This window comes from Helianthus annuus, chromosome 8, assembly GCF_002127325.2.
Source record: "Helianthus annuus cultivar XRQ/B chromosome 8, HanXRQr2.0-SUNRISE, whole genome shotgun sequence".
Lineage (NCBI taxonomy): Eukaryota > Viridiplantae > Streptophyta > Magnoliopsida > Asterales > Asteraceae > Helianthus > Helianthus annuus.
This window is the reverse complement of record NC_035440.2, coordinates 123,761,658-123,774,296: the sequence shown is the minus strand read 5'-3', so window position 1 is coordinate 123,774,296 and position 12,639 is coordinate 123,761,658. Positions and strand designations below refer to the sequence as shown.

At 38.8% G+C, this 12,639-nt stretch overlaps 1 protein-coding gene across 1 annotated transcript; it reads right to left on the bottom strand.

The window, feature by feature from the left end:
• Nucleotides 1-507: 507 nt before the first annotated feature.
• Nucleotides 508-1,662, bottom strand: LOC110943237. Its single transcript, XM_022184988.1, has 2 exons — nucleotides 1,161-1,662; nucleotides 508-1,091 (listed from the first exon to the last, which is right to left on the bottom strand). Exons 1-2 carry the CDS (start codon nucleotides 1,660-1,662, stop codon nucleotides 508-510), a joined length of 1,086 nt encoding a protein of 361 aa, XP_022040680.1.
• Nucleotides 1,663-12,639: the final 10,977 nt, after the last annotated feature.

The window sequence follows — 12,639 nt, the reverse complement described above, 5'->3', positions numbered from 1 at the left end:
CAACAATTCCCATAGGAGCTTCTTTGTTCATTTTGGGAGCTGAGCACCGATAGCCACCTGCTATTCTGGGAATTCTGGGTTAATCGCCCAAAGTTCTGTAGGTACTTCAGATTTTTTGGAACTCGTTTCTGCTGCGTGCCTTACTTCTGCGACGAACGAATTCGATTCCGAAAAGATAGTGGCGACCCCTGCTTTGGTGGGGAATTTTATGGCGCCGTGTATTGTTGAACTAATTGCTCCAAGAGCTCGTAAACCGGGCCATCCAAGTATTACGTTATGCGACGAATGAGTACCAACAACCAGGAAGGTTAACTGAACAGTTCTGCTTCTGTCATTATCTTTAAACACGGTCAGAAAGGTGATTTGCCCTATCGGACGAACCACCTCTCCTGAAAAACTTATTAGAGTGGTAGACACCTCGATCAATCTCTTTCTTGTTTGGGGGTTCAGCTACTGAAAACATTGCAAATACATTATCTCAAAGGCGCTTCCTCCGTCTACGTAAATTCATCGGACCAAATGACCTACAATTACGGCCGATATTGTGATCGGTCCGTCTCGAGCATCGTCCGGATCAATCGGAGGAAAATACGTTGGTTGGTGCATCCAAGCTGCCATGCGCTGGTTCGACCGCTTTATCCCCCTTGGTTCGGTAGACCGAATCATGTTGATTCCGGCCTCAGTGTTTGGGTTGTCAGGTGCGGTTGCTGATTTTTTGCCATCTTTTACTTCCTTTATGAGATGGGAGAGTTTTCCGGATCGTACGGCTTTCTCGATTTCTTGTTTTAGCACCCAACACTCGTCGGTCGTATGCCCCTTGTCTCGGTGGTATTCACAATAATTTTTAGAATGTTTATCCGATATAGGCCGCTGCTTTGACGGTGTAGGAAACCGGGTGGTTTCCGTACTAAGGATCTCGCTCGGCGATTTGGTTAATTCGGAGAACGTATTGAAACATATGTTTCTGGTTTGAAAGCTGCTTCGATCAGACTTCTGGTACTGCCTGCGACTTCTATTCCAATTGCTGTTTCTATCCTTTGGTGGTGATGTGTTCCATCTCCATGATGTGGTTCGAGCCTTCGCATTCTTGGCTGTCTGTTCGTTCGGTTATCCATAGGCGCTTTTCCCCGAACGACGGCTCTCGCTCGTTCCATCAGTACCTCCTTGGTTTTTGGGAGGTCTTCGTGGAGCTTCTCTACAAGCTGATTGTTTCGAACTCCGTGACAGAACCCGGAAACACGGAGATGGTCCACTGCCCCACTTATTGAAACGGCCAATAAAATCTTCGACAGACTCTCCATCACGACGTTTTATGTGATGGACCTCAGTGATGTCTTTCTTGCAGCGTCGCTGTTGACAAAAATTTTGCAAAAACATACGCCGGAAGTCTTCAAAATGATCAATCGACCCTTCTTGTAAACCGTCGAACCACACCCTTGCTGACCCGGTGAGAGTCTGAGCAAACATGTGACACCATGCTGGCATGGGCCATTGTTCGACCTTAGTTGCTCCGGCGAATGCGAACATATGATCGTCCGGGTCGGACGTGCCATCATAAAATTTTAACGTTGGGGGCATCTTCAATTTTGCCGGGAGCGGCGCATTAACAATCCTTAACGTGAATTTTAACTGAGAAGTCATAGACGTAGGATGATACGGCATGATTAACTCTTGATATTGAGGGTTTAGACCCACAGATCCCTGGCGAAACAGGTCGTTAAGACCGTTATTTATTGGAGCATTCGTAAGCGAGGAAAATTGTGCAACACATGTTATGGGAGTAGAGATTAGAGGACTTACCATAGATCCAGAGGTGAAAGCTCCGACGGAGACGGGATTAGGCCTGGATAAACACTCTTGAACAAGTTCGTGCGGAGACTCTGCAACATTTCCTCTCGCTGCTGCTGCTGCTGTAGTTGCCGTAGTAAGTCGGCATTCCGTAAAAGGAAAGCGTTGTCGAAACTAGGCAACGACGTGGCGACTGGAGCAGTAACTGAGAACGTGGTGATAGAGCTCACGATTGCAGAACTTGTAGGTGGAGGTACTGTTGCCGATCCTGCTAAGACTGCTGAAGTGGCAACTGTTGTAGGAACAGCTGTTATAGGTGCAACACTTCCTTCCCAAATGTCGCTATAAGACGGGAAAGTGTTTGTGGAAACAACTGTTGTTGACTCCATAGTTTCGAATGAACAGAATTAACGAAGTGAATTGTGTGAATTCGAGGGGATGGCGCCACTGAAGACTCAAAACCAGTTAGTTCGACCTGGTATGAGTAGAGCTTCAGATGACCTTGACAAGAACCTGCAAGATCACAAGGAAAGAGACACACCGTTAGCCTCATCACAGGGAGGGGGGCCTCTCTGTGACCAAGCTCGGGCGTGAGAATAAGTATTTGTGAGGAGAAAATAGGTCAGGGAGAGAGATAGAGGAGTTTAGAGAGAGAAAGTAGCGATTACCCTTGGTGTGGAGTCTTGGCGGGGTATTTATACTTTTTGGGGATGCTGACATGGCGAGTTAGTTAGGGTCGGACCAGTCGTTGTCATGGTAGTTAAAGTTGTGGGCCCCCAGTTAGTTACGCCGGATTAGGGTACTTGATTGCTCCGTCTATGGCATTAGATGCGACCATTCCTTTAGGCTTTCGGTTCGGCTTTGTGTTCGCTTGTCATTTGGTCCGACCAAGGATGTATCCTCATCAATGAAATTGAATATGTGAATATGAAGATGAGGATGGAAAAGGAAATCTAGCTTAGTGAATTGTTGGGTTTTCTCTTCGGGTCAAATCGAATTGAAATATTTAAAAAAATTGAGTTTTGGATAAATGATGGAAAGTTAATTTGGGGAAAAAGTGTGAAAGATTATAAAGTAATTACAAGAACAACCCTTGAGGAATTTATCTATATGCATAATTAGTTGTTTTCCTAGTATCGTTTGGCTTTCAACTACCTGCTGGCTTGATTTCTACATTACATACGGTAGAAATGGGCATAAAACCTGGACATAGAATGCCTGACTCGGAACCGATTCTTACCCTACCCGAACCGCGGGTACAGACTAGTTCCAAACCCGGCCGAAGAAAAAGGAACTGAATTGGAACTGATTCAACCTCTATCCGGTTAAAACTCGGACCCAAACCGGTTAAAACTCGATAAAAGCCCTGAACGTACCCTAAATTGATTGTTAACTTTGTTTCCAAAATTAGTCCCGTTTCGGTTCTAACAAAAGCCCATTTTTTGCACTTCTAACATGTTTAGATATAGAATTCTTGTCGTTAAAAAAAATCTATATGCACTATTCTTCCACTTAGGAAAATATATAATTGTCTTTTGGTCATTGGTTGGTGTTGTAGCTTAAATATATATATCTTTTTGAAGTTTAAGAAATTTAAACTACATTGAAAAGTTTGATTTACGGTTTAAAATCAAAACTAGTTGAAAAGAATTACCAGAGGGAACCGTGATATTTTGGGTTGCATAATTCTTTATTTTTTAAGTTGTTTTGAAGAAATTAAAACCAAACCAGGCTGTGAGATTTGGGGTTGTACATATTATTAATTATGAGTTTGTTTGAAAACCAAAACTAGTTGAAAAGAATTACCAGAGGGAACCGTGGTATTTTGGGTTGCATAATTTTTGTAGATTTTAAGTTGTTTTGAAGAAGTTAAAACCAAACCAGGCCATGAGATTTTGGGTTGTACATGTTATTAATTATGAGTTTGTTTGTAAACCAAAACTAATTGAAAAGAATTACCAGAGGGAGCCGTGGTATTTTGGGTTGCATAATTCTTTAGATTTTAAGTTGTTTTGAAGAAATTAAAACCTAACCATGCCGTGAGATTTGGGGTTGTTCATATTATGAATTATGAGTTTGTTTGAAATATATCGATACCAAATTGGACCGTCTATCTCTCTTATATGCGATGTTTCTAATCCGTACTTCTCATTGTTTATAAAACTTAACTAGGTTAGCTACTCGTATAAAACACAGACTGCACTAATAACTTTTGTAAATATAGTTCTGAAGTTAGTACATAGAACATTGAATTAAAAAAACAAAATTTTGATTAGAATTAGTACTTATATATCTAAAAATGTAAAAGTAATTTGTAATCTCTAAATATTTATTTTGTATACAACATTTGTTGTTTTATTTATCATACTATAATCTCTATCTAATATTAGTAGTTTAACTTTGTCTCGGTTCTTAACTCTCGGGAATAAATAATAATAAAGTTATTGAAATTAACATATTATGATCGTCATGTTTTAATATATGACGTAAAGTTGTTTTAATATGTGGATTTCGGAAATTTTTATGGTATATGGTTTAATTTCTACAATTTTACATTGAAAGTGTAGGATCATGTGAACCCCGCCAAAAGAACAGATGATAGAAATCCAAAATAATCTGCAATCATCTGATCATTAATAACAGTGCCTTGAAGATCATACTCCTCACAATGACAAAGGCATCAACATCTGCTACAACCAAAGGTCTGCTGGAACTAAAGTCTGCTGATTCAAAGGTCTGCCAAAGTAAACCACTGATGAAGACAAAGTCTGCTGATAGCAAAGGTATGATCACCCTCTGTTTGAAAAAGACAAAGTCTGATAAAGAAAGGTCTGCTGAGGCTCAATAGATGATAAGACTCAACTGATGATGAATCAACATATGTTGTATATCAGAGTTTCCAATATAACAGTGTTTTAGTATTAGCAAATGTTAGAGGTTGTTAGAAGTTGTTAGATGTCATTGTCTAGGTGACGTCAACATTAGATTCCTCAGCGGTTTGATTGTACTATAATAAATAGAACAGTGCATGTACTGTTAATTATCACTTCTCCTTGACATTTTGTACGAGCAAATCATAGTGATCTTAGGCTGGGGGGGGGGGAGTTTGTAATTCATGCAAACGTGAACTATTGTATCTTACAATCTTTCTATTAAAGTATCATGATGAAAGCAAATCTTCCATTGTTTGTGATTGAAAGTTTATTATCATTCCGCTGCATTATTTCCATTTTTGTTATCTTCTTACATCATTCATCTTAAACATTCACAAACAATTCAAACTCGGATCCTAACAATTGGTATTAGAGCTTGGCCAATTAAATTCGATTTAATAATCAACTTGATATAAAAGATCAGCTCATTTCACTGATATCGCTTGTTCGTAGAAATTAAAAAAACAGGGTAAAAAGTTTATTCACGTTCAAAGTAGTTTAAACAAAAACTTTGTAAAACAATAAAAATGTCTCAAAACACACAACATCCGTATAACACTGGTACCATGTATAAACCACCGATTCTTGTCAGATCGGAGTATGTAACACCCCAAAACTCGAATGTTTACCTTCGCCATATGTGTAACGCATCAAAACTTGAATGTTTATATTTGCCATATGTTCTATATGATAAAACATGAAATAAATTGACTAGGTTATTTAACCTAGTTAAATTAATTAGTCAAAACAAGTAAGAAATGAACTTGGTGGCAATTGTGAAGGTATGACAAAGTAGAAGGACCAAAAGTAACTAATGAGCTAAATTTATAAAAAATTCTACAATTATGTTTGTGGGGGTGCATATGTCGACATTTTACACACACAAATGTGTGAAGAAGAGAGCTCTTATGTGAAGCAAATTGATGCGTGTCGAGTGTGATATATTTTTATTAATATTTTAAGCCATTTTTAACACTTTAGTTAAGTTTTAAATTTATAAAACACGATATTCTACTAACACTAAACATACATATGGGCAAGTGCACCCATCGTGAGCGTAGTATAGCGTTGGTAAGATACCCAGGTCGTCCAAGGACACAAGAGCTTTTAGTACCGGGTTATCCTAAACGTCTAATCAAATCAAAAGTTTAGAAAAGGTTTTAAACATGAAAATAAAAACTAAAAATGCTGAAAAATAAAATAAAATAAAAACAGATAGACAAGATGAATCACTTGGATCCGACTCGCCTTTAATATAACCTTTGATTATTTCCGCACTTTTGCACTTTTTAAGAGATTATCTTAGTTATAGTAGTAGGCCCCTCTTTTGAAGGTGACGTTACCCTCAACCCAATGGTTTGAGTCAGCAAGGATACAATCCCAAAGGGTCGGAATATTGAAAGATAATTAACTATGTTATTAATGCATAATGTGGTAGGCCCCTCTTTTAAAGGTGACGTTACGCTCGGCTAAGTGGTTTGAGTCAGCAGGGATACAATCCCAAGTAGCCGGGTTAATGTATTAATAGTAGTTTACATATAAGGGGATCAAGCTATTCGCACCCCCGCCATCCAATACCAGTGGGTATTGAAGGAGGTCTTTGTAAGCTTGACCCAGGTCCTTGCAGGATCTATACATTAAACAAGGCAACAACCTTACCAAACCATTCCCTTAACCCCCGACCAGGTAGCCAACATGTCTCTATATAGACCGTAGAGATATGAATGGTGAAAATCTTTTATTTTATATAGATAATAAAATAATGCCAAGACACCACGGACAAATGATAAGGAAGTTTCACCTTCAACATAAGAAACTAGTTATTAAAGTCATTAATACAAAACCAAATAAGCATTGCGAAAAGATTAAAAATCAAAAGTATTACATTAAATGCTTGTCTTCACCAAGTGATGTAAGAGACTTAGGCAAACATGGCCTTTGATTGTCAAGAACTCTTACTATCAATCTTGGATCCCGAGACTACTACACACACTCTAAGATGGATGATGGATGATGGTGGTGGGGTGTGGGTGTTGTAATGGTGGTGGAGTGTGGGTGAAGTGGGAGAGAGGTGGTTTGCCAAGGGATGCCTTTGAAGTGAACCAAGCACCTCTATTTATAGCCTGCACAGAAGCCCGGACACGGCCCCGTGTCCATTGGACACGGCCCAGTGGCCATCCTCTTTCTCTTTCTTCATTAATTACAATTTTTCTGTATTAGCTCCACACGCCCCCGTGTTGGCTGGGCAAGGCCCCGTGTGCAGAAGCGTATCTGTACTATCTAGATTTGCAAGATTCTGCGAATCTTAGCATTGACCACGGCCTGTGTTGAGCTGGGCACGCCCCCGTGCTGGGAATAGAAGTTTCTACAACTTTGTCTTTTCTGCAGGTACCTGGCCACCCCCCCATGTCCGCTGGGCATGGGGCCGTGGTCAGCCTTCTGTTTCTTTGTTTTTGCTTGTGAAGATGTTGTCGAGGGGTCGGGCATGCAACGTTTATTCCTTTTCTTGTATTTATGTTAGTTTTTTGCTGCATATTTGTTTCTTTTGTTCATTTACGCTCAATTGGTCTTGAAAATACAAAAGGAAGACAAAAGCCTACTTTTTCCAACATTAGTAATTAAAAAGGGTTAGTTTTATGCCTCATTTGATGTAATTTATATTTTGCATTTTACACACATCAAATACCCCCACACATGAATCTTTGCTTATCATCAAGCAAAACTCTTTATTATGTTGCTTTACACACCAAATGGAATGGGTAGAAGAGAAGTTTTGGGCTTGTCTTGAGTGTCGGGAATCCAAGATCTTTATTGGGTTTTATTTTTATGCTATTTACAATCCTATTCGTTATGATTTATTTAGAACGTTTCATAAGAGAAATTACTTATTAGGGCATAACATGCCTCTTTAAAATTCTATTTATATACAAGTTCACATATCTCACGGGAGAGCACTCAACACTCGGCCGAAGATGTATTTTTGTGAAACACTCGAAACCGGCATGGAACTTATTTCTACCATATGCTTGCCAAGCAATCAATCCTCCTCCTTTTTAACTATAAACCATTGTAAATATGAAGAGGACTTGGGGAAGGGTTAGGCTTGGGTTAAAGGTAGGTGATTTTGGGTTAGTGGTTAGTAAAAAGGGCTAAAAGCGTAAAAAGTGTCGGTTGTCGTAAAACTTTTTATTTTTGTGACTTTTATTCAAACTAAGCATTTTCAAACAAAGTTTCTTTTGAGGAACTTGTTTGTTTATTGCTAGACTTCAATATACATATATATATATGTATATATATATTTGATAAGGAATGTCACAAGAAAACCGAGCTTTTTACTAAAATAAAGGGTTTAAAATAAAAAGGTTTTGGTGGGTAAAGGGTGTTTGCTTTGTGGGGTTAGAAATGAAAAGGTTTAGGCTCAAAGGGGTTAACTAGGGAGATTTTGGGTAGGTTAAAAGAAAAAGAAAAATAATGGTGTTGAAAAGAAAATGGGTTAGTCCTAATGCCTCCATCATTTACTTACTTGGGTTTAAGTTGGTAAGGACCGGGAATGTTGTCACACCCCCAAAATCCACCATGCGGAGTACCGCCGCTTGGAGGCGTGACATGACCAGGATCGAGCCACCAATCATACTGAACAACGTATTTAAGTAAATAAAGCCAACCACAATATGATTGGTGACCAAAAGCTAGTTAACCAAGTTTTAAATTAAACAGCGGAAGCATAAACGTAAAGTCCAAAACATAAGTCCATAGTTTATAAGTTTAAAGTTCAAAGTGTAAGTTTAATCAGTTCATGAGGATTTAAATATTAAGCATGGAACATAACAGTTTGTACTCCACAACGACTCCTTCCTCGTGGATGTGGGTGTTGTAATGGTGGTGGAGTGTGGGTGTAGTGGGAGAGAGGTGGTTTGCCAAGGGATGCCTTTGAAGTGAACCAAGCACCTCTATTTATAGCCTGCACAGAAGCCCGGACATGGCCCCGTGTCCATTGGACACGGCCCAGTAGCCATCCTCTTTCTCTTTCTTCATTAATTACAATTTTTCTGTATTAGCTCCACACTCCCCCGTGTTGGCTGGGCAAGGCCCCGTGTGTAGAAGCGTATCTGTACTATCTAGATTTGCAAGATTCTGCGAATCTTAGCGTTGACCATGGCCTGTGTTGAGCTGGGCACGCCCCCGTGCTGGGAATAGAAGTTTCTACAGCTTTGTCTTTTCTGCAGGTACCTGGCCACGCCCCCATGTCCGCTGGGCATGGGGCCGTGGTCAGCCTTCTGTTTCTTTGTTTTTGCTTGTGAAGATGCTGTCGAGGGGTCGGGCATGCCACGTTTATTCCTTTTCTTGTATTTATGTTAGTTTTTTGCTGCATATTTGTTTCTTTTGTTCATTTACGCTCAATTGGTCATGAAAATACAAAAGGAAGACAAAAGCCTACTTTTTCCAACATTAGTAATTAAAAAGGGTTAGTTTTATGCCTCATTTGATGTAATTTATATTTTTCATTTTACACACATCAAATACCCCCACACTTGAATCTTTGCTTATCATCAAGTAAAACTCTTTATTATGTTGCTTTACACACCAAATGGAATGGGTAGAAGAGAAGTTTTGGGCTTGTCTTGAGTGTCGGGAATCCAAGATCTTTATTGGGTTTTATTTTTATGCTATTTACAATCCTATTCGTTATGATTTATTTAGAACGTTTCATAAGAGAAATTACTTATTTGGGCATAACATACCTCTTTAAAATTCTATTTATATACAAGTTCACATATCTCACGGGAGATCACTCAACACTCGGCCGAAGATGTATTTTTGTGAAACACTCGAAACCGGCATGGAACTTATTTCTACCATATGCTTGCCAAGCAATCAATCCTCCTCCTTTTTAACTATAAACCTTTGTAAATATCAAGAGGACTTGGGGAAGGGTTAGGCTTGGGTTAAAGGTAGGTGATTTTGGGTTAGTGGTTAGTAAAAAGGGCTAAAAGCGTAAAAAGCGTCGGTTGTCGTAAAACTTTTTGTTTTTGTGACTTTTATTCAAACTAAGCATTTTCAAACAAAGTTTCTTTTGAGGAACTTGTTTGTTTATTGCTAGATTTCAATATACATATATATATATATGTATATATATATATATTTGATAAGGAATGTCACAAGAAAACCGAGCTTTTTACTAAAATAAAGGGTTTAAAATAAAAAGGTTTTGGTGGGTAAAGGGTGTTTGCTTTGTGGGGTTAGAAATGAAAAGGTTTAGGCTCAAAGAGGTTAACTATGGGGATTTTGGGTAGGTTAATAGAAAAGGAAAAATAATGGTGTTGAAAAGAAAATGGGTTAGTCCTAATGCCTCCATCATTTACTTACTTGGGTTTAAGTTGGTAAGGACCGGGAATGTTGTCACACCCCCAAAATCCACCATGTGGAGTACCGCCGCTTGGAGGCATGACATGACCAGGATCGAGCCACCAATCATACTGAAGAACGTATTTAAGTAAATAAAGCCAACCACAATACGATTGGTGAGCAAAAGCTAGTTAACCAAGTTTTAAATTAAACAGCGGAAGCATAAACGTAAAGTCCAAAACATAAGTCCATAGTTTATAAGTTTAAAGTTCAAAGTGTAAGTTTAATCAGTTCATGAGGATTTAAGTATTAAGCATGGAACATAACAGTCCGTACTCCACAACGACTCCTTCCTCGTGCAAGCTCCAAGCATTTAACGACCTGTAAGGCATGTAACAACGAGTCAACAACAAAGTTGAGTGAGTTCACGGTTGGTTGATTTGTTTTAATTTGTTTCTGAAAACGTTGTTTGTCTTTCGTTGGCATAATTGTCGTGGGGTTACCCCGTAGTTGAAAGAAAATTTAACCAGTTCATTCTTTATTACCCAAACATGTCTATGATTAGTGGGGGCTTCCCCATGTGAACTACTAGACCGTATGATATCGACTACTACGCAAGTAAGTTGTGCCCTACATCAGTGTCTATCATCACTGATGGTTTGCCATAGTCCATTAGTACACGCCCGTCCGACTGGCACGGTGTGAGGTTTGTTAAACCTAATAGCGCTATTAACTAATGACCCGCTCGCCATTGGCCTCAGCGATTAAGTCGATATAAAATGAGGGACTTATGATAGAGTTTTGTCTAGTAAGTTTAAGGTTGTTGTCCTACACAAGGAGGACGAACGTACGTAGTTCTCCCAAAGAGAATACGCAGGATTAATACTGGCATCCTACCCGAGGAGGATGGCCGTACATATCCTACCTAAGTAAGATATGTAGATTCCGTTTTAATTCTTTAACCCATTCCCAAACCACCCGGAATCGCAAGCCTTAGAAAGTGTGTGAACTCACCTCAGTTTGCTCGGTTAGATTCTCAAATATAGCTAATAGTCAAAGTCGGTCAGTCACGTCCTAGTAGGATTACCACTTAGTTTATTAGTGACTTCAAATAGGCACAAAATTCCTACACGCATCTAACACATAACATGTATCACTTTAACAACTTATGCCCTATAAACTCCCCACCTATTCCTGTTCACAATTAAACATACGACATTGCACATAACACTCTTATTGATACATAACATGTTAGATCATTCACAGATAACATATTAGTCATTTAGACACGCAAATCACTACTTATGTCGTTTCAACTTAATTATCCGAAACTGGGCTGTTTTCGAGCATTTTAATAAAATAGTTATCTTATTTAAAAGATTCCCAACATTTTACAGAAGATGCTAAACGATCCAAATATTATTGTGTAAAAATCTCGGGATCTAATTCATCACCAATATTTTAATAAAATTCATTTTCCGGACTGCAATTAGATTCATTATTTTCTGACTACAGCCCACGGAATAATTCACTAAACATTCATTGTAAGTCGGATTGACGAAATTCCAGTGGGACAATTACTACGACATCAGTATCCATCTACAGTACCAGATTCATGACCCAACTCTACACAGAACTCAAGTTACGACAGAAAACAGAACGTATATTTTTAGCAGAAAAATGCAGCTCTAGCTGCTGTTACGGAATGACACTTTAAAAATAGTAAACGAAGTCCAAAAATTACGATTCCGGTGCCATTAGAACCGCATTTCATAGTCCATAAATCTAGACTTCAGAAAATACATTTTTCTTTAAGTTATGGTCCTGTTACAGCCAGTTAAAGGCGGCTGGAAATGCAGATCAGCAAGCTATTTTCAGTCTTTTAACATTATGAAGTGTGTTCGATTGATTCCGTTAACATGTTTAGTGATCACAACAACATCAAACATCAAACATCAATACTAAAAAGTAACTCAGCAAGAAATCAGAAAGAATCATAACAACATCATTCTAACATCATTTCATCACTAGACTAGTTTATGTTCAAGAATTGTTTAAGGTTCTTTAGAGTTTCATGGATTCTCATCATCAAATAACTATTAACCACTTAAATAACATGAAAAATGAACGGATCTAAGTTCTTACCACTAGCTCAAGGCTAGGGGAGTTCGAGTGTAGAAAAGTGGTGGTTAAAAGAAGATGGGAGTGGTCCTTCAACTTCCGAACACACCAAGCTTGTTTGTATGATCACTAACACCCTTGGAAGTATGTAGATTGCATGAATGAGCTTGGATGATGATGATGGTGGGTGTGGTGGCTCACGGCCGAACTAGAGGGAGGAGGAAGAGAGAAGTTTGAGTGTGGAATGTGTTGTGGGTGATGAAGAATGATAGTCTTGAGGTTATATAAAAAAATCCACCAACATCCTTTTATCCATTAGTTTTAGTGTTCCCTAAGTACCATACATACATATTAAACTAATCAAGAAATCAAGTGGGTGTCCTTCTTGTCTCCTAACCGGTTTGGGGGAAGGGGTTTGGTTTAGTTGGGATGCAATGGAAATTAGTTTAAC